The 25,496-nt window shown below is 41.1% G+C and overlaps 1 protein-coding gene across 4 annotated transcripts in view; it reads right to left on the bottom strand.

Moving 5' to 3' along the window:
* ADAMTSL1 (ADAMTS like 1) overlaps positions 1-25,496 on the bottom strand; it is a 692,925-nt gene that overhangs the window by 204,181 nt on the left and 463,248 nt on the right. For all 4 annotated transcript variants that reach the window (XM_030566852.1, XM_030566853.1, XM_030566854.1 and 1 more), the window contains 2 exons: positions 20,063-20,108; positions 5,796-6,032 (listed from right to left, as the gene is read on the bottom strand). In XM_030566852.1, the coding sequence (XP_030422712.1) occupies positions 5,796-6,032; positions 20,063-20,108 (283 nt within the window). The remainder of the gene's footprint in view (positions 1-5,795; positions 6,033-20,062; positions 20,109-25,496) is intronic.

Here is a 25,496-nt window from a genome sequence, read left to right as displayed (position 1 = left end):
TAGTTTAGTTATATGTTATAGACTTATAGAAAGAGACCTTCTAAAAACATTAAAATGTATTACTGGCACGTGAAACCTTAAATTAAATGAAGAGTTGGCACCCCACTTCTGAAAGGCTGCCGACCCCTGCTTTAACCTGAAAAAGTTGGAAGTTTCAGGATGGGACTTCATTTAGTATTGAGACTATCATCACAAATAGAGATAGATAAATCTCTCCACAACCTGGAGCCTCACAGATAAACTGAGTGTAACACTGATTCATGTACTCAGTCTTGGGCTGTGTTATCAAGAAGACAATTTGTGGAGTCAGCAAAAGAAGGAGACAAAGTGAAAAAGAGGGAGAATAACGTGTGAGGGTTATGAAAACAGGAGGGACAAATAAAGGGAAAACAGTGAAAAGGCCAACAATGAATAAGAAGCATTTCTCTGCTCACCAGAAACAGAGCAAAATCCAAGGTTTTTGGTGCAAGAGAAAACAGGGACATGCTAGAAAGAAATCGGTCACTGTGTGACAGGAGATAATTTTTGTTTTTATTTTTAAAAGTCCTAGTAACTTTCATGGAATATTGTTATGTGTACACACTAATCAGAGGGGCCATGCACTCCTTTCTGCTTCTGTGCTACAGACATCCAGCACTAGCTTACAGTAAACACAGGCTGGGATTACGAGGGAAAGGAGAACTCCATAAAACAGGCAGTTGATTGTTTGGATAACCAAGGAAAACGCTGCATCAGTTACAATCGGGACAACAGATAAGAATGAAGTCCACAAACTAACCCAATTTACTGAATGAATGCAGAGAGAGAGTATAAATATGTAACTATACATGGAACTGTTCAAGAACTTACAGATTGTTACTGAAGAAAACAATTCCACATGCAGTGCAGTGTTACTGAACACTGACTGGGTCCCAGACACTGGTTGGGGCCTCTTGGCGCTACCAGAATACAAATAGCGCAGGAACTCCCTCACATGAACCTTACAAACTGCCCTTGGAATACTGCCCTTGCAGGAGATGAATTTGGAGTGGGGAATGGTGGAGGAGGGAGAGTATGAGACTTGCAAACTCTGCCAATCCCAGAGATCTTTGGGAAATGGAAGCTGCAGAATGGAATACTTATTAAAAGGGATTCACTGTCAATTTAAAAATCACACTTCTGTCTACAAAATGTTCACCTCATTACTGCTTGTTAGAAGATTTACTACAGCTTACTGGAACTGAAAGAGGTTATAGACAAAAAATATTCCACTGCATTTTCAGTTTGGATACTTTCAGCATAGAGCATTTTTCATTCTTTTCTTCTGAACAGATAATCACACTTCTGCTCTCTTTGCGTGGATCTTTCACACAGCAATGAAGGAGAGAAAGACATTTTAAAATACAGGAAAATATGTTTGTAAAACCACGAAGATTGGACAGGGAGGACTCACGGGCAGGTGTAAGACCTGAAACTACTTTAAATTCATTTAAAAAAAACAACCAACCAAGTATATTGTGAGATGATGGTATGTACCTTTAAGTCTGCTTTCACATTAGGTGTGAGCTGCATAAAACAAAGTGACAATATAAGTGCTTTAACAAATGCTCAGAGCAGTTGGCTCACCCTCTTTGTTGCTGCTGGTGATGATGATGATTGAAGTATGATGAAAAATGGCAACCTTGATTTCAAATAAGTGAATTTGATATTTTATAAGAAAAGCAGAATGAAAGAACAAAGAGCCCTGTTATACAACTTAACCATTCAGCAGCCAAAATAGAATTTTCCACTTATATTCAAATTCCCATTTATTTATTTTTTCATGCAATATATATAATATTTAAACATAGCTAAACTGCTTTCATATCAGTTTACTTTGATATAGCTTATGCATTTCTAATGCCAGGAGATTTTGATCCTTTGACGTAGACTGAAAATTGAAAGCTACCCAGTTATGACTCTAGCTAAAGTGACTGTTTCTGAAAGCAATTAGCAACTTCATATCTCCATCAGCTCACAAGCAAAGTGTCACAGGTGGCTATTGAATCAGAGATGAAAAGGCACCAAGGATATCTGCACACAGTGGATTCAGTGGGTTGGTTTCTGATGTTCGTTATCTTGGTGTAATTAAGGATCACTGGTGGAACAGAGATCAGAACGTGGCCTGTGATACCAGGAAATCAAGATGGACCCATTAGTTACTCAAGATACTGACTGGAGAGTGTCCAACAGCCTTTTGAGGAAAATCATCTTCACCCTCCCAAAGCCCAGATATATAGACTAGAAATAGGAAGAGCTCAAGTTAAAAAAGAAAAGGGACCGTTTTAAATTGCTCCAATCTTCCTAGTCTGCCAGGCTGCCCTTTCAGCAAGTGTGTTGCCCTCCAGACACTTTCTATTATAAAAACTACAATACCGATCCTGTAGACATGTATCTAACTTTACTCACGTGAACAGTTCCATTGACTTCAGTTCAAGGACTCATGTGGGCTAACGTATACATATGTAACGTACGGTTTGCAGAATGGGGGGTCTAAGATAGTAACAGCTCAGTATTTCAGACCTGGATTTTATGATAGAAAAAGGAGTTGAAGATAGGGACGAGAAAGAGCTGCCACAAGGCAAGATGGGCTTCTAGAAGATTGGAGGAAAGAGAAGGCGTTCAAATAGTCCAGGAAACCAAAGAAAAAAGGAGATTTAAAATGGTTAGAAACAACAGCAAACAGGAAGGGTGGGATTTTCAAAAGTGCTCAGTGTTGGCCAAACATTGCCCCAATGGAGGTCAATAGCAAAACTCCCAGCAGCATTAGGCCAATGCGGAGTGCTTTTGAAAACTCCACCCTAAGTGTGTTCTAAATAGTAAGGAAAATCTGTTTACAGCATTATCCACACTATTGCTATTCTTCCACTAGAATCTGCCTTTCCTATCGATGGACACATTGCATGAAGCGCACCAGAGCCACAATTAACAAATAGAGTTACGGAGGATAGGCAAAGTAGGATTCTTAAACTTCTACCGCTGCTAAGAATGTATGCTGTCGCCGAGGTTTATGTGAAACTCCCATTGGCTTCAATGGGCGTTGTACATCAAAACAAAGGTAGGATACGGCCCTTATGTGTTAGCAAATCATTGCATATTGTAATCAAAGGGATCTGGAAAAAAACAGGAATACTGTGTATCTTGTAGGACTCCCTAAATAGCAGAGCCATCCTCTCTGCGTGCTACCATAGGAAGGAATAGTCAAAAGTGAAAAAGAAGCATGTACTGAATCAGCAACAACAAATGAATGGTACATTTCTCGCACACACACACACACACACACACACACACACACACACACACACACACACACACACACACACACATGCTGTAAATAAAGATAACGTAAGCATCTCTCCAACATCTAAACGTTCTCCTAATGAGTCTAGGATTCCTGATACAGCTGCTTCTAACTCCATAACACTACATATGATGGTAGCTTTGCTTATTCCGAATATAGTCAGAAGTCTGTGTTGATTTTATGCTAAACTGGTGGGTGGTCATACGTAAAGCAAAAATGTCAGATTGCTTGCAATACTTATTACAAAAATCTTCATAAATATGATACTCAGCTACTGGGATCTCTAAACCTCTGAGAAATATGAAAAATAAGGGAGAAAAACCAGAAAAATATATCTTAAATTCTGTATGGAGCAACTTGAGAAGGTAATTAACAAATGCACACTTGCCAGTGCAGGGCAGAGAACACCACCTTCTACTCCGGGAATGGTAGTGAGTAACACAGAAAGAAAGCTAACTGTTTATTCCTGACATTACTACCTTTGGGAACAGCTTGTAAACACATGATATGCCACAGACTGACCCCAGTCAGATACACAGAGAGTCATCTAGTTGGGCTGAAATGTGACACATATAGCTTATTGTTGGATCCATTGGAAAAAAATGTGCCATTTCTATAAAAGCCCATACCTATCTTAATGTCACTGACACCAATGGAGAATTGTTACTAAGATTCATTAATCTTAGTAGCAATGTTTATATGCTTTACAAAGTGCACACTTTTTTTCCTAGCTTTAAAATATTAATTTCCTGCTCTACTGCCAGCTACAGAGTATAAGAAAGCTATAGTTGTGTAATCAGAAGAATGTATTCTGGGAGTCCATGGGGTTCTCTTTATTACAGAATCAGTCAAATGGTGCCCCAAGTCAGTGGAAACTTGCAAGTGAGCCAGCAAGACACTTTTTGACTTTCTTGGATTTTGAGACAATTTCAGCGTGAATAATCTAGAAAAGGTACCCCTACCTCCCTGTGACAGAGTGATCCTGGGGCTTGCAACCAGTCTATTCATAAACACGCTGTCACTCCGAGGTCATAGAAGGACCTCACGGTAAATGTGCAGCTGTGACCTTTGAAGGTTGCCTTTTTCTGTAGCCATGACAAATCCACATGGCTGCAGGCTTGAAACCGTCTGCTATGGTGCCCTCATTGATGCAATTCTGGTGTCATCTTCGGTGAAAATATCACAGAAATATAGATAGAAAAGGTTACTTTCAGTTTTGAGGTATTAAGGTTAAAGTTTATGGACCTGATTAACAATGGGTTACCAACTCGGATATGCTAGCTCTGCCTTAATATAAAATATTAACTTGAAAGGATTATTTTTCCTCCCCTAAAAATCTATATACATCCAAAATGTATGCAGCTGAGACTTTATCCAAATAGAACCTCCAGGCCTAATGGTTTCCCTATTACTAACTTTAAACAAGGATACAAGAGTTTTTTCCCTTTGCTCATCTAGACTTCTAGCCCTGTCCCATGCTCTCAGGAGTCACTAACTAGGTACATTAAAACTACTACTCAGATTGTGATTCTTCATCAGACACAAAGAGTAAATACAATTGGCCAAATGCAGAGGTGGTGCAATGACTGAACCCCTAAGTTGCCTTAAGTATAAAAGATACAGAAATCTCAATGTTAATTCATTATGAGACATGGAATTTTTTTTGGTAAAAATTATGCAATATTTATATAGGTCACAAATCGTGAGGAAAATTTTGGAGTAATAATACTTACGGTTAAGATAATTTCCAAGATCTTGGAAAAGAGCTGACCATTTATTTAGAAAATCAATAAAATGAAAGAATCAACAAGTAAATCTGAAAAAACAAAGTTAATGCATAGCATTTTGACAGCCCTTTCCACCTGTAGATCTCAAAGTACTTTGCAGAGCAGCGTTAACAATATTTTCCCTATTTTACAGATGGGAAACTGAGGCATAGAAAGACTACGTGACTTGCTCAGAGTTACTCAACAAATCACTGCTGAGTTTCCAGTTTAGTGCTCCATCCACTGTTGTTTGTGACTTGTAGAAAGAATAACTTGAATAGTAATATTTAAGGGAAGATTAATTTCCTCAATCTTGGGAAGTTCTAAAATATAATTAAAGATTAAATTGTTCCTTTTTAGGGTAATTTTTTCCAGTAGGATCACTTGCTATAGCTAAATGTGTAAAATGCAGGAATCATCAACCATATTTTTTCCAAGTGAAAAGAAGGGAAAGTCATCACCCCTCCCCTCCCCTCACCCCACCAAAAAAGAGAAAAATCCTTTTGTTTCATGAGTCTGCCCAGCAATTCCTATAGTACTTTACAGAAAGCACATTAAAATGATTGTGAAAACAGAAATACATAAAAAGAAAACCCTACAGCTGTGCAAATAATGGGGGGGATGAAGGAGGAGACAAAGAAGGAGTGAAAGACAGACAGTCAGGAAAAGAATCATTACGACATATGCTAGAATAAGAACTCCCTGCTTACTTGGCACAAGCCACTAATACACATATCCAGTGACTCAGTGTAGCATCGCGTGCCGTCAAGAACCTTCGGAGCCAGTTCCACAACAAGGGCTGTCCCTTTGGCTTGGCACTTCAGTGAACATGGGTTGTCAGGGTCATTAGAGACAGGAAGCCATTCATAAAACTGTCCCTGGTACTTGACATCGTTATGAGCAGAACACTGCTGGGCCCGAAAATCACCGGCTTCTGGAGGGCAATCCTGAAGAGGAGAAAAGGGAGAGAGAGAGAGAAAGAGGTCAGCTCCAAGGGGGCTAATTACATTTTTGTCAAGGACATACAGCTGGCAGCACCAGAGTAACACACTTAGATGTAGGAGTTTTTCACTTGGGCAAATACACTGGTCAATGTGTTCCATCCCATTTTATCTGCCAATAGTTCACCAGACTACTATGCATTCAGGGGATTACTGTAGCAATACTGAAAAACACCAATGCCACTAGGAAATATGTTTCAGCATAGGACAGACACGTGCTTGTCCTACCCATAAAACGTATCAGTCATGAAACGTTTTTATTAACTTTAAAACTACATACACACACAAATCTTTAGCTAACTTTTCTTTTTTCCTTTGGAAAAAAATATCACAAATTACTCAATTCAAATGTTTGTTTGTATAAGCATCCCTAACTAGCTTCCCCACCCCCCAAAGTGAGCTAAATCAGTCAGTGAAGCAACAAGAGCCAGAAATGCTACGTATATTTGTATTACTTCAACCTGGCTAATACAGGCACAGATTTCACCATCCACAGAATCAGCAATTTTTTAGGTTTTGCGGTACAAATGTTAAAAACAAAATCCTTTGTTAAGCTCTCTGGGAAGGTTTCTGAAACATTTTGGGTGCAGACATAAATGCTCTAATTTGCAATAAATTATGTGATAAGGACTGCTAGCTGCTGAATATTCAGACCACCCAGTACAGATTTCACTTATTGGTGAATACAGATCTTATTTGAGCTGCTTGCTCTCTCTGAGATGACAGTTGAATGCTTTCCATAGATCAGTATTGCTAAGCCTTAGCATTCAAAAATAATTAGTTGAGTCTCATGAAATCATGAGATCGACTTAAAATCATGAGATTTCTAAAAATAGTAAAATTTGTCTTCTGCTTTTTGATCCCTTAGGGTTCACATTTTTAAGCTTTTCTCTGCAACCACAGCGCTAAAAACTCCTTTTTTTATTAAATGGAAGCCAAGAGTCTTGAATAATCACATAATTTCAGGCTCTGGATCTACAGGACAAACACTAAATATCACAAGAACTGTGGTAAAATAGCAAGAATTTGCAACGCTGCTGCATTAGGATTTCAGTGATCCTGGAGTCCGCCCTAACTCATCCTGTTTCTGCAGTGAAAGCTATTCTTCTTGGTGTTTAAGTGATGGTTCAGTGTTATATCTGTTACCTCCTTTATCTGGGGGCTATATTTCTTATCTACTAAGGAGTATAAAAATGGACCCTGGTCTTGATTCAATAGGTCTTTAGCATATCTAACTACAACGATCCCAGTCTTCACAAAATTCTACAATATCCTTATTAGCTTCCTGTCTATCTAGTCTTGCTTTGAAGTAAACCTCTTCTCTGATGAAGATTGCAATATTTTTCTCAACAGCTTTGTCCAAAGAAAAGCCTTCTTGCTATTTAGCAAAAATGTGTCCTCTCAGTTTTATACCATCACTCCCAGTTTCAGCTGTGCTAGCTATTTACAATACTTCCCCTGCACTTCCATTTGTTAACTCCTTGCTGGTATTTTTAAACTGCTCCAGTTTCTACATTGTTTGGTAAGAAAGGTATAGTCGTGAGTGTTGCAGGTAAATTTTAGAACTTAAAAACTTTATGGCTTGTATCGATCAGGTTCTAAGCAGTAGTATTTCTTACTTGGCAAGCTTTCAGATTACTCTTGTGAGCAAACTGGGAGACACTTTTTATTGGTGCACTCGGACTGCACGGAAAACAAATATTCTGTTTCGTGAAAAAATGCGATGTTTCGACATTTGTTTTTGTTCTACTTTGGAACTAGAACTAAAACTAGACCTTGAAAAAAGTAGTGTTAAAAACAAGCAAGAACAGCCAATGACCCTGTGTTTATGGCACTTACCTGGGATACAGGAGACCTGGGATACAAGATACTGCTCTGACTGATTCAGAGCAGGATCAATCTCTCCTGTTGGAGCTATTCCACTTTGTATAAATAATTAACTATTCATTGAGCCACAAAGACTGACACAATAGCCTATTGGTTAGAGCACTTGCCTAGGAATCCTGCAGAGCAAGGATTTGATCCTGGGTCTCCCATATACTATGCCCACACTGGGAGGGGATGGACGTCTTCCATGCTTCAAGTGTGAAATAAATGGTGTCCCCATAGCAGACAACAGCACAACTTTATGACAGTCAGAGGAACGGTGGAAAAAGGGACTTTGGCTGCCCCCTACTCTAGAGTAATGTACATCGAAGTTCTAAAACAAGCCCCAATCACCTTCTCCCTGTAAGGGTAGTGGATGAGGACAAAGTGGGTCAACTTCAAGCTTTACTCCTGCAGAACTCAAACAATACTCAACTTCTGTTAATCCATAATGGAAGAATACACGTTATGTCTAGATGCATTTATTTTCCATTCTAAAACAAAACTCTGTAAAATTATGCACAAGTTAGTTGTGCTCCTCTTCATGCTCCTGGCAAACTGCCAATGCGGATCTGCATGTGGCAAAGTTTGTGCACCCTTTACACAGACTGAACAGAGTAGAGTAGATTCATATTCTAGGTCCAGTTCTGCCCCCATAGATGTGTATCTGCAAGCAAAATTGGGCCTTCCGTTCTACTTTTAAACAAAGGTGAACAAGGCAATCAAAGCTTGATCCAAGATCTGGTTTAGCTATGTGTTCAGGACAATTTGTGGCCTCACTTCCTGCCACAAAAACTGTACAGGCATATCCCTCTCTGAATTTTCCTGTCCATAAGTGTAGAGTCAGGTCTAATAGCTTGGCTTATGCTGTAGCTCACAGAGCCAAGCCAGAACTCTTGTTTGGTTCTAGCTTGGCTCTGCCTTTAAAACTTCCTGGCTTGTGCATTTTTATTTTTATAAAGACAAAAGGCTCAATAAACTGCACAACCTGGAGGGGTCATAATCCTGCTTCGTACACGTTTCACTACATTTGTTTATTTGGGTTTTACTTTTAAATCAAATAAATAAAAATACATAGTCAACATAACGAGGTCTCAGGACATTGCAGGTGACCAATACCAAATGTTAACTACTTCCAGTCTTCGATTTCCCTGATCAGAATAAAACAATGGATTTAAATAGCATATAGAGCTAGTTTTTTAAAGAAGTTTTCATGGGAAACTTGAAGCCATTGAAAGAATAACTGTAAGAACCCATACATATATGGCACAAGCTTACACATACTGGTATGCACGTGCAAAAGAATTTGACCCTGCTGTACACAGAACCATTACAAGTCATGTATGCCACTTCTTTTCCATTAATGCCCTAGGCCTGGCGCTAAACGTGTTTGAAGACCTCTTCACTGGGCTTGGGGTGAATTTCAGTGCCATGTACATTTACACACACAAACACACACACCACAGACACACACACACACACCACACACACTTTTATTCCGTGACTCTGCTTGGAAATGTAAGCAATTAGTATCTTTTTATACCCAAGGGAGACTATTAAGAAAAATAACAGCCCAAATTCTTTCTTACATTATATGGGGTACAATGATGACATGTGGAGTGAAAGTCAGTACAGAATTTGGCTCATTTTTTCCTCATGTCCAGAGGTGTTTTTTTTTAATAAGTATTATTTGTCGTTTGTATTATGCGCCTCACTGTGTTGGGCACTGTGCAACCACTCAATTAAAGATAGAATACAGTCCCTGCCCCGAAGAGCTTAGAGTCTAAAAATTGGTATTGTAGCTCCTGAATGAGCAGGCAAGACAAAGTCATGATATTTGGCCACATGTTTTGTCCACCCTGTAAAATATGATTTACTTCTAAACAACTATTACACCTTCATATAAGATAATGAGCTCTCTTTTCTTTTCTGTCACAATCTCCCTGAACCTCACTTTTTAAAATTTAAATGTCAGACGAGCAGTTTTTCAGGCAGCAGAAACCATAGGGTCTGATTTCATGATGCTTTTCCACCTGTGAAAATGCTTTGCTCCAACCATTAAAAAAAAAAGAATGAAGCTCAGCTGTTGCAAATGGATGGGGTTAGAAGAGTTGGACAATCCTCCACTAGTGTAAACTGGCATAGCTCCATTGCACCCCTACAGCATTAACGGTTTTACACCAGTTAAGCATCTAGTCCTGGAAGAGTAACCTGCCAAGCTGACTGAACCTGAGATGGGAGTTACTCCAGCTTAGCACTACATTCAAATTTTAATATTTTGTAGAAAAGATGGCTGTGGACTTGTGTAGAAATAGGGCATAAAGGCCTTTCCTCTCCCTGGAGAATCAGAAAGAGACAGATAGAATGAAAAGACTCATTCACCTTAAGTCTCTTTTCAGCTGTTTTCCCCTTCCTCCTCATTAAGGCTTCTCAGGGCAGGAAAAAGTCTAATGAGTTAAAAAAAAAAAAAAAAAAAGGCATCGGTTCGTGAATTAACTTTGCCTAGAATCACTCTGCTAGGTGAAGAAAGCTGTTTCAAGATAATCAACATGCAAAGGTTTGTGGAATATTTCTGACCAGCAGAGTCAGTGCAAGATGCTATAAACTCAGTTAATCCAGTCAGGTCAAGATTGTCTCCATTCCTGCGAAAACAGACTTCACTTTAAAGATGGCCAGAAATTCCCTTAGGTGTATGAAACCTACTATTTTAAAACAAACACAGAAGTTTCAGCCTCATCTCTTAAGCACCTAATCCTGACTGCATTATTAAGGCTTCATTCACTCCCCCCCCTCCAAATTTTTTTTTCAACCTGACCTCTTATTTGCCCCTATTGTAATTCATAAGGTCCGTGGAGTTCTGCTATATTTGAATCCCATTCAAGACACTTTCTATTAATCAACGAGCCAGTGGAAAAGATAAGATGAATCCCAGATGTCCCTTGATGGCGATAGGTAGATCAGATTACATGGGACAAAAGAGGGTCAGGCTTTTTAAAGTTTACTTAGTGGGTGAAATGTAAAAGATCATATCTAGGCTCTTATAAGGTGGAAGCAGTTGTGGAGTCTTTAAAACAGTTTACAGTATAGATACTTGTATATTTTCAGAGGCCAAGAGAGATTTACTGTAGATTGAGCTTTTCCTTTGCGCAAAAAATGGCAAACAACTGGACTATTCTGTGTAGCATCTGACATAACAGTTTATTGAATCAGTTCCATGACATATGTGCTCTAGTTTGACTCCACAGGCTTATTTATAAAAAGGACAAATCTTGAGGTCCTCCTACACTCGGAGTTCGTCTGAGTAAAGACTGAGTAAGCACGTCCACACAGCCTGCAGCAGTGAGCCTCCCAGCCCAGGCTGACACATCTGAGCTACCAGAGCTCACACTAGTAGTCTAAAAACAGCTACATAGACAGTGCTTTGAAGCTGAGCTTGGGCTGGAGCACAGGGCTGCCCAGAGGATTCTGGGGGCCTGGGGCAAAGCAATTTCGGGGGCCCCTTCCATAAAAAAAAGTTGCAATACTATAGAATACTATATTCTCGTGGGGGCCCCTGCGGGGCCCAGGCAAATTGCTCCACTTCCCCCTCCTACCCCCAGGCAGCCCTGCAGGAGTGTGGGCTCTGAAACCTAGGAAGGAGGTTCTCCACACTTATTTTTTGAGTGCCAGAATGAATCCTGTTAGCCCAAGTCAATTAACCCAGGCTGGGAGGCTTGTTGCTTGCCACAGGTTCTCTAGACATTCCCAGAGATGCAAGCAATTGGAGAAGAATCAGCTGCAATAGGGGAGATTTTCTATAAATGTAGCACTCACATTACAGAGCTCTCACTACTATTTTTTCCTCTGTACTATTCTAATTATTTTGCACAGTTTCTTTGGTATTACACAACCAGGGCCGGCTTCAGGAAGTGCGGGGCCCTGGCAGGGATGACTTAAAAAGAAAAAAGTGTAAAAAAAGCCTTCCATTTCTTCCATGTATTACTTACTTTCCATAACTATATAAATAATAAAATTGTATATTATGTACATTGCATCATATATGCTGTTGATTGGTTATTAATGACTGCCATTTCATGTGTGTAGGTCCACGCCACTCCCTCGGGGTTTGCACATGTGTGGGTCCCAGCTGCTTCCTGCCCCCCTCATTGAAGCAGGTGTGCAGGTTACTGGCCTGGGAACTGCAGGGCAGCAGTGGACATGGGGCTGGTTCGAGGCAGGGCAGGGGCTGACTGGAGGTAGGGTCTGGCTGCAGGCAGGGCAAAGGGTGTGGGGCTGGCTGGAGACAGGGGAGTGTGGGGAGGGCTGGCTTCAGGCAGGGCCACAGGGGGGTGCAGCAGGGGTTGGCAGGGCTGGAGACAGGAGTATGGGACTGACTGGCTTCAGGTAGGAGGATGCAGCAGGGGTTGGCTGGAGACAGGGCAGGGTGGGCAGTGCAGGGCTGGTGCGGGCAGGGGTGTGTGGCAGGGGTTGGCTGGAGACAGGGCAGGGGAGTTGGTAGGGGCTGGCTGTGGGCAGGGGGTGCAGAGCTGGCTGCAGGCAGCAGGGGGCGGGGCTGGTGTGGGCAGGGCAGGGGGTGCAGCAGAGGCAGCTGGAGCCCCAGCCCTTTAAATAGCTCCCAAGCCCCCAGCTATCCCAGGGCTCTGGGGGCTATTTAAAGGGCCCGGGGCTCCCCTGCTTCCACCCCCCCCCGGACCTTTTAAATAGCCGCGGGAGCCCTGGGGAATGGGGGTGGCGGGGCTATGGGGGCGGCTATTTAAAGGACCGGGGTGGCAGAGGCAGCTGGAGCCCTGGCCCTTTAAATAGCCCCCAGAGCCCCGGGGGCTATTTAAAGGGCCCGGAGCTCCAGCCGGGGGCACGGGGCTTGCTGCGCTCCAGCCAGAGCTCCAGCCAGGGCTGCAGGGCTTGCGGTGCTCTGGCCAAAGCTCCAGCCGGGGCCGCGGGGCTTGTCGCGCTCCAGCCGAAGCTCCAGCTGGGGCCGCGGGGCTTGTCGCGCTCCAGCCAGAGCTCCAGCTGAGAGAGCGGGGCTGTGGGGCAGCCGTGCTCCCGCCAGTGCTTTGGTCAGGGGAGTGGGGCCATGAAAGACCCCGGAGCAGACCACAGCCGGGGTAAGTAAAAAAAAATTTAAAAGGCGCCTAAAGCGCAGGGCCCTCTTAGGCGCGGGGCCGATTCCCAGGAATAGGGCAAATTGGCCTAAAGCTGGCCCTGTACACAACTTTACATTTCTTTAAGCCTTCCATAAAAAGTCTTAAAAAGAGAGAGAAATTCATTGCATGATGTAATCCAAAGAAAGAACGAACCACCACAGTGAGAGGAATTTTTTAAAAATAAGATCAGGTCACACCTATATTCTCTTTTGGTTTTTTGTTAAATAATTTAAAATATTACAGAAACTTAATAGGTTTCATGAAACAGTTTGAATTGGATTAAACAGTTTTTCAAAAGAGCAAAAAATTTCAGTAGAAACATTTTGACTAGTGATATTAGTTATGTAGCTGGGATAGTACTGTATTGTGCACAAAGCATTTGGGGTTTATCTATATAAAGATTTAGTGCATGGCAAGCTGGGGTGTAACTCTATGCTCTTAACCTGTCTACACTGCCTGGGTCTACAGACTTGGGCTTTCACTACAACACTAGGAACAGCAGTTTAGACATCTGGGCTCAGGCTGGGCAGCCAGAAGTGGGGGAAGCTTCAGATCCCATTCTCCAGCCCGAGCCACAGCACTGACACAACTGTTTTTAGCATCATAGTGCGAGTCCAAGTCTGTAGACCCAGGCTCTGAGACCCACTGCAGTGGGTTTTAAAATTCAGTGTAGACATACCCTAAGTATCCATGTGGACCATGCTGCCATGTGCTAAAAGGTCCATAGTGCACTTTAATGTACTGCTGTTTCAGAGGGACAAGAACAGGTTATCAAAGTTGTTTCTACATAAGGGTAAACAAAAATTTCAAGGGGGGCAGTACTTTGTTTGTAGACTTCTATTTGTTTCATTCCCAGTGCTGCTTATTTGTACACAGTGGTAATTCAACGGCTTTCCAAACAAACATGAATCACTTCTGTTATCAAGTGAGATCAGGACATGAGTGTGTACTTTACAGATGTACAGTAACTCTGTGAACAGCACTACTGATACCACACAAAAGTCATCACTAACTTAACAGCATATATATTGGGAGGCTTTGTCTTTCTGCTACCAGAAGCACCTGAGGAACAAGTTGATTAAGAATTCCCAAATTATCACGACACTAAGTTCATATATGAAGACTGCTTTTCAAAGTCTAAGGAGAGTTTTCTTTCCAATGATGCGTAGCACAGTACAACGTTCAACCTCTTATACCCAATGAGCAGCCTGTGGCTGACTATTTGAGGTCAAACCCAAAAAGTTATGAATAAAAATTTAAAAAAGATTAATGAAGATCTCGAGAAAATTACCTATCCAATTCTCTGACACAACCTTAACTCCTAACTCTCTAAGAAGAGTTTGTCTCTACCTATTACAAAAATACTCACAACTGTAAGTTATGGTATAAACGTAGGTAGCATGCTGTCAAACAGAACTGCTCTGTGTGTGTGTGTGTGTGTGTGTGTGTGTGTGTGTGTGTGTGTGTGTGTGTGTTCTCATATTTCACTGAAATAGAGTAATTAAATGTGCAGTAAGGAATCACTGATTTGATACAGATCAAATCACCTGCAGTAGACTCCCTCATTTGTTATTCCATGTTAGGTGAAGAATAGTAGATTGCAACCTGAATTTGCTTTGGGCTCTTGCTGAGTAGCACAGCTATGCTGAGAAACAATATTCTCTCCAGCTGCAGAGTGATCTTCAATATGCCACTCTGGACACTTTGTGGTCTGAAGGGTGTATGATAGAATAATATGCTACAAAGGTGCTTACACAGAAAATGGAAATACAAGGGCTTGAAATGAAAGACTTAACAGAAAAACTGAAATGAATCCTATTAAATTATCCAGATCAATTCTAGTCTGATCAGAATCCTAAAATGCCACTTGTGTAGAGGGGACAGGAAAGAACATCTGCAGTGCTCACCCTAGTCTGCCCTGTCAATCATCTTGATATATTTATTCAGGACAAAGCCTGCCTTAAAAAACAACAGTTGTGCACGATCATAGTTATTTTGCTAGATGACAGGGAGACACGAATTCAGACCTTAAAGCATCTATCATTACAATAACATAGTTAATGGCACTTGTTCACTAACATAAATAACTAATTCTTGGGCAGTTACTATGAAAATAACTTCTGAAAATGTACATGTCCAGAGGAAAAACACAAGCCAAACACCTTCCACAATAAGGGATGTAGCCATAATAAGTGGTCTGAGTGCAGGAGAACTGTCATTTAAAACATAATTCAGTTCCTACTCAGGAAGTTTAAGTAAAGTTGGTGTTAATAAAGAGATTCGAGTTAGCCTATGGTTGCCTTCTTCACATGAGCAAATTTGCACATGTTGGCAGCCTAGTCAAGTGGCTTACAGAATCATCCAAGTGGAGGAAAATGCCTACATTTGTAACAAAGCCCCAACCTAGGTGGTTTTGTTTCAAAAGATTTTATTGATATGCCAGCCACAGGAAGGTAGAAAAACTGAACACTGCTAAACCCCTGAACAGATCTGACATTCCCTCCGGCAAGGATAGTGCTGCCCACAGGTGCAAGCCAATATAACCTGTCTGAGAAGTGTTACTATGTAACAACATTGCCCCTTTTAAAAAATGGACAGTGGTGTTGATGCTTGTTCACACAAAAGGAGCACAGAGTGGTAAGAAGCAGGAATGGAGGATGTTTGTATGGAGTCAGAAAGTGGTGTAGTCAAATAAATAGACTCAGATTACAAGGCCAGAAAGGACCACAGTGATTATCTAATCTGATCTCCTGCATAACACTGGCCAGAGAACTTCCCCAAAATAATTCCTTTAAAACAAATCCAATCCTGATTTAAAAATAGTCAGTGATTGCGACTCCACAACATGTTCCAATGGTTAATTACTCTCACTGTTAAAAATGTACGTGCTATGATATAGCCAAGTAGAGAAGGTGGGATTTAGGGGGAAGTGGTTATGGGCTATGCTCACAAGGTTTGGTCTGAACTAACGTCCATAGGTTCAATCTTGGGTCTGTATAATTGATCTAAAAGGTATTACAAATATAGGCATTCTTGTGAGATTTATGGCACGTTCTTGTTTTCATTTGAGGAAACCACCACAAGAGCCTTATCTGTGGTGTTCAGTATCTGGGAACAATTCTTCAGTGTGTTGTAACATACTGGCACGCTCGTGGGAAGTACCAACCCAACAGGATGGAATGTCAAACCTGCTCAAGTGCTCGTCACTGTTTCTGTCTAGAACCAAGAAGCAGTATATCAAAATGAAAAGTATTTGTGACAAATCTGAACATTTTCAACTGTGCAAAAATGTTTGGGGACAGCAGATGTTTGGATCAGACAGAGGAAGCAGCGGACAGTGGGATGAAAGGTTGGTGAGGGAGAGGCAGAAAAAGGGAGAACAGGAGGTTGATAACATGATAAATAGGAGAGAATCTGGTAGGTGAGAAACAGACTGAAGGAAAGAAAAGGCACAATTCATCAGCTGAAAAGAAAAAAAAATCCATCTATAATCTGCCCACAATGCAGCATTGCAGAAGAATCCAGCTCTGGAAATTCCACCCAGAGTGTCACCCAGAGTGTCACTTTTTAAAATGTTTATTTTTCATACCATAAGATGTGTAGTTATCAACCAAAACATGTTTTTATTGCATTCAGAATAATTTTCTAAAACAACCCAACTAGGTTCACCCCCCCCCCGCCCCTCGAATTTCTACAATGGTTGGAACCATATTTGGAATTAATATTAGTATATATATATAAATGTTTCCTAAAATAATTAAGAAACCAAATCGTCATCAGATTCTTTCATTCCTACTTTCAATATTTACACATGTGGCTTCATATTCATAATATTTCCAGTTTCTGATCAACATAAGGCAGTAACTAGTAAGCAAGCCAAATCAGATGTGTTCCTTTACAGGACTGCTCAAAAGCTTTCTAGACAACAGTGTCAACCTCTCTCACAGCCCCCAGCTGTGATTGGGGCTCTCAGAAGAATAATACAGGTCACTGAAGAAACAGATGCACCTCTCTCTCCTCTTTCCTCTCCTCTCCCTTTTCCCGTTCTACATTTTTTCCCCTGTAATCTAATTTCAGGATGAATTAAAAACAGCTGTGGCAAAAATCCCACAAATGATAATGTCTGTGAAAATGTGGTCATTGCCAAACTCCAAGAAGTACACTTCCAATTCTCTTATTTCATCCCCCCAAATAAAGAGTTTGTTTTTAGCATTTATAACTGCCTTTTTCTGGAAGATGACAGTCATATAAACAAAGGCACATGAGCTCTGAGAGATAACACTTTGCAGCAAATAAAAAGACTGGCTAATTTTATGCCCCGTTATACCACTAGTGCAGAAGTTATCCATGCTAACATAGTGGTAAACGAAGCTCGTGCATAAGTTGATCCCTGCAAGAATCAGAAAGGAATTTTTCCATGTGTTAAATAATGAAGAAGTGGCTAGATTCATTATAGATTTTGAAAGCCCTTGGTAGAGGCAGAATGTTCATCCAGGATGGTGCCTTCTCTGTTTTCCAGGTTTTTATGGAGCAAAGTTTCAAAGCTGGATACTTGACATTTTTGAGCAAAAATGCACATGCAACTGTGTGTCCACATTCCTGTACCTGGATACATAAGTAAGTTATATGAGTAACTAGCCATTTCCAGGACCAGTTATTGGATTTGCAGGTATAATCATGATAATTGAGCATGCAAATACAGAGGGTATAGTTCAAACGAAACATATGACTCTTTTACTATTCTGAAAGACATTAGGGATATCCTACTACCAGAGCTACATAGGGAAAACATCTCAACTTATTAAAATGATTCAAAATGGAGAAAAGGTAAATGGAAAACACTTAATTGTATCCACTCTACAGACATGTAATTGTATGAGGTCATAAGGCTTCTTCTTTAAATATGTGACTATCTGGAACCTGTTTCTTGTTAATCAAGTATGCTGAGCATTCCAGTCAGATGCTAGGACCATCCAGATGGGCAAAAGCAAGCTCAGTGGAGGTCTGAGTACACTAAGGTCTGAATCTAGAAGGTCTAATTAGGTTTATTTTTAATAGCGCATGTGCTTCAAAAACCTATCTATTTATTGACAATAAGTCAACAATGGAGGAAAATTCAGCATTGCACCTTCTTCGGAATAAGTTCATGTTAGAGTCACACATTAGGGGTGAATCCAGGCCCCATTGAAATCAAAAGGAAAACTTTCACTGACTTCAGTAGGGCCTGGATTTCACACCAGTTTAAGTTTTCGTTAATTGGTGTTGGATAATCAAGAGAATTTTACATTACTAACGTGATCAGAAGTTTGGAGCCAATATTGTTAAGTATTAGGTAAGTAAAGACACTTCTTCTAGGCAAAACTACAGGAGCTTTTATTCAGAAGAGAAACCATCCATGTCCACAGGCCCAAAACTGAACCTAACCTAAAAATAACATTTACAAAAAAAATCCTGTGTCTTAGAAAATCCGCTCAGCAACTCCAAAACCAAGGTTATAATCTACATGAAATCACAGCTTCTCAGAAGGGTGCTCCAGCAACATCAAACTCATGCAGAGCAGGATCCTAGTACATTTTGTTTCCCTCAATGCTTACAGGAGCCAGGCAGGCAGGCGAGCTGACATGATGTGCATGCACTTGAAAACCAAACTAAAGCCGATGGGTCTATTTTAGGCCAATCAGCCTTGACAATGTCTCTTCCTTTTGTTCCATGTCATATTCCATGGAGCTACAGTTATGTGGCTTGACTGACACAAATTAACCTTCCTGCACTCTTCGGTGTCCTGGTGTAGTGTAAGTGCCTCACAGTTGGAAAACGGCCCACGAAGCAGCAGGCAGGCTTATTTACTGACTACTCAAGTTGTTGTCAGTTACTGCAGCAGATGTCTAGACTGAAGCAAGATTTCAGTGACCCAAAGAAACCCCCGGAGTCACACAATTTTTGACTGAAGCAGAAGTGAGAGAAAAAGGGACAATAATTCTCTCTGCATGAGGATGCTAGAGCTGTGCAGAAATGACCAATTCTTTGTGAATTGTGTTCTGTGGAAAACATGAGCCAAATCCAGAGGAATTTACTCAGTTTTTTACTCTGCTGTTTCTCAGACATAGTTCCTATTGAAAGGTGTCTCCATCTGACCCTGTGAGGTGTGAAAATTTTACTGAATGCTTTACTGGCTTTAATTTCCATTTTTACCAATCAAATTCATGCTGACCCATGTAATTTTTTACAATTTTTAGCATAATATAAGACTTTCCACATTATAGTCTTTGCCTCTGTTTTCACCAGTGTAAACAGCTTATTGTTCTGCTGCGAGAAGTTGGAGAGGCTTATTTTATAGTATTGAAAACTGCATTTCACCACCAGACATAACTGAAAACCTTTAGAATGGCAGACAATGGCAAAATATTATAGGTGAATGCAAAGGACCATCGCAAAACATCCTAATAAAATGTTCAAAGGGATTTCAACCCTAGGGAGGAACAGAAGAATGAGAGAGAGACAGAGTCAGAGACAGACATATTTCTCTTCAGCCACGAACTTCCTCCCATTCTCTGTGGAAGTCAGTCCTTTAGGGCTCAGTCCTGCAGCCAGACAAATCTCCTATTGAAGAGTTTTACTAAAGTAAGGACTAGAAGACGACCAGGCCCTTTCTGCCACTAAACTAACTATACAGAACAGTGAATCCACTTCTCCATGTTTCATGGGCTCAGTCCAGTTTATAAAGGAAGTAAATAATCCCGGCTGGAACGATGCAAGTATCATGGTTCTACCACGCTTGCGCCATACCCTCCAAATTAGCTCTAAAAATGGTGAGGTACATAACAGTATTCCCATGGCACCAGCATTATTTAAATAATTACATTATTAGTATTACCATCCAATTTTTATTATTGACTTATTTTACATAATTATATTTATTACAAATAAATGTTATTAGTATTACAATCATAAGTAAGGTTCACTTACCACATTGCTGCATGTTCTGTATCTAATGTTTCGCCCTTCACAGCTCCTGTGTCCAAAAAGAAAAATACCCCCCACATTAATAACTTAATATCACAATATTTAGTGTTTACTGTATATTGCAACTTTTCATCCACAGATCTCAAAGCACTTTTTACAAAAGAGAGTAAGGATCATTATGCATTTTACAGATAGGGAACTGAAGGCATAACTCTGTTTCTTGAATGCAACTGCATATTTGTATAGATACTTCTAGCATTAGTTTCTTTTCTCCATTCCTTCCCTAAAATACTCTCTCCTGATGTGGAGTGGGTTTCCTGAAGAAGTGGAAAGAAATGAGTAAAGAAATGCAGCATCAGAAACTGAGCTGGAAACCTATATCTGAATTTCATCAGTACTTTTTCACACCTCCCAAGAACGCATAAGTGACCTTGCAACAATGTGCGTCTGGCTGCACAACCATACTTCGCACCCACTTCAGCCCAAATCCTAACACTGACACATAGCATTGGCAGCCAGACTGCATGAGGGAGTATTCCTCATGGGCTAGGAGGAAAGGAATCCTTTCACTAAGCCACAGAGCAGCAGTGGAGCCGTATAACCTCCTCAGTGCTTGCCTCACATCTTACCTGGGAGAGCAAGAGGATAATTGTGTAAAAACAGATCTCCCAGCCCCACTTCACTCCCAAATCTGTGCTGCAGAGCCACTGAGCAGCTGGGCCTTCTGGAGCTTAGGGACTTCGCACCCTTTATGTGGACTTCACTAAATCTTTCTATTTCCTCCCACACAGAAGAACCACACTGGCGGGGCCTTCTAAAGGACATTTTGAAACAAAAAATAATTTCAAACCAACAAAGTTGTTATGTTTTGTTTAAGAAAATGTTGAAACAACACATTTTGATTCTGGGGGAATTTTTAAAAGGTATTTCCTGACCAAAACAATTGAATGAAACAGACATAAATTTGCAAAATATTTCAACAACATCAAATCTTCATTTTTGCCAAAAAAAGGTTTGGGTTGAAAAATCTTATCCAGCTCTATTCAGAATATTCAGCAGAGGTTCTCAGTGAAAAACAGAATGGAGACCTCGGACCTTACACTATTCTTCATCTCCACCAGAACAGAATTCCCTTTATTTTTAATTTCTTAATTTTTTACCAGATTGAGCAAAGCATGCGTTCCTTGAGGACTAAATGCCTGCCAAGTCAAAAGTTTTAAACCCAAACCATTTCTGAATTATCCAAGTGCCAGGACAGTATCTGCATGATTTTGAGGGTTGTTTTTTTTTTATTAAATGATCAAAAAACTTTTTCCATTCTGAGTTAACTCTAAAGTCACCTGAATAGGTTTTCTTCAGTCTACTCAAACAAACCAAAAACTCACAAGACGTAATTCTCTGCTGCTTTGCACTATGTGTAGCCATTTATGCTTAAGTGAGTACAAAATGCTACCAGATCAGAATGGTAGCATTATACTGTGTAAATAACTGCACACAGTGATAAGGAATGGAGAAAAATACCCATTCAGTCTTCTGGGATGAGAATGAGCATGAGAAATTTCAGCCCAAAGGTAATAAGTTTGAAAGTAATTAATATGTAGGAAAACGCTGTGTGAACCATAATTATAGCTCTGCTGGTGCAATGCTTTCATGGTGCAAGAAAATTAATTCAGAGAAAAGTTTGACCATTTTGATATAAAAATTAAGGACCTAATTCTCCTCGTGGGGCTTGTCTACACATACAAATCTGTCCTACTTTAAATATAACAGTATATTTATATAATATGTAAATGTTTAATTTATAAAACAGTTTATTTAAAGCAGTACAACTTGCCAGGTCTGAGCATAGCGTACTAGTATAAAAGTACTTATACAGGTTTAGCTTACTCTGGTTTGGGAAGCAAAACAAACAATATAGGTATATCTTTCTATTGGTAGAACTGTGTCCACACTAGTGCTCATTTTGATATATTAGTAAAAAACCACAACTCTAGCTGACATAGCTACACTGGGAATTTTTATTTGTAGCGCAGGGCTTTATACTAGTTAAACTGCATTATTAATAAAAGTGAGGGAAGAATGAGTCAGAAGACTCCCTTACTTAGTTTACAAGGCAGATTTTAGAACTTATGCTCCTTGCAAAGTCACTTTTTTCTTACTCCAGCCACACCCCTTTCTGAAAGCATAAGTGAGAAGCATATAAGGCAGGGTATAGACAAACTCAATGCATGCTTTGCAGCAAAAACTTTCATCAAGCATATGAGAGCAACTCATTTGGCAGGCCTGACACATACCTCATTCATTAATGCCATGCAAACCATCAAAAATCTCTACCTCACACAGACCTGCTGTTATTGGAGCTTCAATTACTATAATTTATAAACCTTAGAACTGATGAACAGAAGCCTTCCCAAGGCTGGATCTCTGTTTCTTCATATTGTCTGATCTAAAAATCAAGAACACCACTCATATTCATTCCTTGTATTTGGTGGAAAAACAAAGTACTGTACTTTGATTAGCCAACTGCTGCACCACCAACCATTTTTTCCTCCCACTTTCACTCCTTTGGCTGGCAGCTGTGCTTGTTCTGAACAAGCGTGCAGATCTCTGCATGGAACTAGAACCACTTTGACTCATGCAAACTAGGGGTCGGTCTTGCAAAATCATACTTATCCACTTGTCTGGAGTACGTAATTTTTCTTGTGTATGACTACAGCACCTTTCTTCATTATCACCACTCATCGTGATCAAGAGCAGGCAGGTAGATTTTGTCTGGGCTGGTGCTTTTTCATAGCACCTTGGCAAGGCTACTAAGATTACTGGGCTGTACAGGACAAGGTACCAGATAATCTTAAAAACAAGAGACACCTCTGCGGTCATTAATATTTTATTCAAAATGATGTAGGCTTAGGGAACCTCAAACCTGAAAATGACAATGCTAGTAACCTTTGTACTTTAAACACAAAGTTGTGTCTTGGACTAGCTCAACATTTAAAATAAGGCACCATGAGTATTTCATTTAGTTTGACAGAAACTTTTTGCACAACACTAACATTTATGTCATTTCCTCATCTGTTTTTCACCCTGTCGAGATGCTGTGCTGGACTGTGGCTGCTTTGCAATATACCCCAATCCAAAACAGCTTGAAAACTGGCATGGTGGAATTGGGAGCATCACCCTAGACCAGGGGAGAACCTGTGGAGGCACAGAACCTAGGTAGCAGTGTCTTGACTCTCCTGCCATTCCCTTACATCCTGCTGACAAAGAGGTGTGGCTGGGAAATCCTTATGTCCCAATGACCCTGGGCATCTGAAGAAGTGGGTTTTTACCCACGAAAGCTTATATCCAAATAAATCTGTTAGTCTTTGAGGTGCCACCGGACTCCTCGTTGTTGTTCTGTATACAGACTAACATGGCTACCGCTCTGATACTTGGTACCAGCATAAATATTACACTGGGAGTCTAGCCCCATATCTGGAAAGTGCAAAGGCTACTGTTACACCTCCCCTCTTGAACTGCACTGTGTGCTCCTTGGCCTTACCTGACTATCTGAGCCAATACATGCAGCAGTAGGCTGCCCTCTGTTGATGGATGTTGAAAGAGGTTATACATTCCTCTGAAGTCTTTGAGACCTCCAAATCACTGTATTTTTTCAGAAAAAAAGTGTCTAAAAGAACCATATGTGCTGCAAAAACACCTTATCGTGAGGAAGAGCTAAATGCAGAGTTGTGGTCTAATCCTGCTCCCATGAATGGTAAAAGCATTATTAACCCCTGTGGTGCAGGATCAGACCCTTGCTTCCATCAAAATAGGATTTATTACGGGTAGCTGGAGCCCAACAGATGTTTCTCCTGAAGGCTGGTGAACATTCTAGTATTTGTATTGATACCCTTTTGTTCTCTGACTGAGAAGGCATGTCTGAGAGCAATGATGATCCACAAACTGTGCATCTGTACAACTGGGGCTATTATCAGGCACATGCTGTAGTGGACTTTACATAGGAAGGGCTTGTTGGGAATGTGTCTTGATATGCAAATCGACTTGCAGGGTTGTATTAATATGCAAATATGGAGGAAAAACCCAGGCTGCTTGGACTTGAACAAGCAGACTTTTAAAGGAACACGAACAACTTTAAATCACGGTGAATATTTTAATAAACTTAAAGTAAACAATTCCAAAGCTTTTTATCATATTTTCTTACAACACTTTCCCACAAAAAAGAAACCTCACTTTTTCCTTATCTCTACAGATTGCTGTCTGCATGGGGGCTTGGTTCAAAGTCCCCTAACATTCACAATGGAGATGGCGATGGTGCTTCTTGTGCTCAGCTAAATTTAGAAACCTTTCAATGGTTCACAGGGGCGGCTCTAGACATTTTGCTGCCCCAAGCATGGCAGGCAGGCTGCCATCGGCAGCTTGCCTGTGGAGGGTCCGCTGGTCCCGTGGCTTCGGTGGACCTCCCGCAGGCACTGGACGTCCGCTGAAGCTGCGGGACCAGAAGACCCTCCACAGGCAAGCCGCTGAAGGCAGCCTGCCTACCGCCCTCGCAGCGACCAGCAGAGCGCCCCCAATGGCTTGCTGCTCCAAGCATGTGCTTGGCATGCTGGGGCCTGGAGCCAACCCCGATGGCTCATGCAGTACAACAACCCTTCTTGCAGTGCCACAGCTGGCCCCTTTTCCTTGTATCTAGCAAGGGTGACACTAAGATTCGCAGAGAGGGTATGACACTAGAGCCTATTGAAGTGTCCCTTCCCCCAGAGTTGCCAACATTTGAACTGTTTTTTTCCAGAAACAAGTTGGTGGGGGTCTGGGCCACTAGGCTCCAGTCAGTGATGGGAATATTAATTTTATTTTTATATGAATATCCAGCATTGGGGTCTGAAAACAGATGCAGCTTTTAAATTGTTCTCATTCTCCTTTATTTGCATACACCTCCCCCTGCCTTCCCTACCCCTTGCCCGCGTTGCCTATGGAGATGTCTGGTAAACTTATACGTCCTCTAGTATTTCAGGGAAGTTTGAGCACAGGCTACCTCCTTCCATACCCCTGGAGGGCTAGATGTTATGCATCCCCCTTGTACCACATAGAGGCAACACTTCAGCCCTGTCTTTCCCCATAAGGAGGCCCTGACTTCCCTGGTTTAAACTGTTCCCTGGTATTGTGCCCTCTCGCCTTTCCTGAAGTTCCCCACTTGCTCACCCTTTCCATACCTTCGCTTTCCTGTCTCCCTCTCCCACCGATTTCCCACTCTTCGTCCATGTAGACTTCCTCTCTTTCCCCATTGAAATGTTTATCCCCTGCTCTTTGCTGCTTCCTGTGTCTCTGCTCCTTTCTCACCTGTCCAGTCACCCAGGACAGCTACTGGAGCATTCTCTCCTGCTATGGATCCCACACGATTGTAGCAATGAGGCATGTGGCAAGAAGCCAGTGAGGACTA

This window comes from Gopherus evgoodei, chromosome 6 (genome assembly GCF_007399415.2).
Source record: "Gopherus evgoodei ecotype Sinaloan lineage chromosome 6, rGopEvg1_v1.p, whole genome shotgun sequence".
NCBI classification, from domain to species: Eukaryota; Metazoa; Chordata; order Testudines; family Testudinidae; genus Gopherus; species Gopherus evgoodei.
This window is presented reverse-complemented; position numbering and strand designations above follow the sequence as displayed.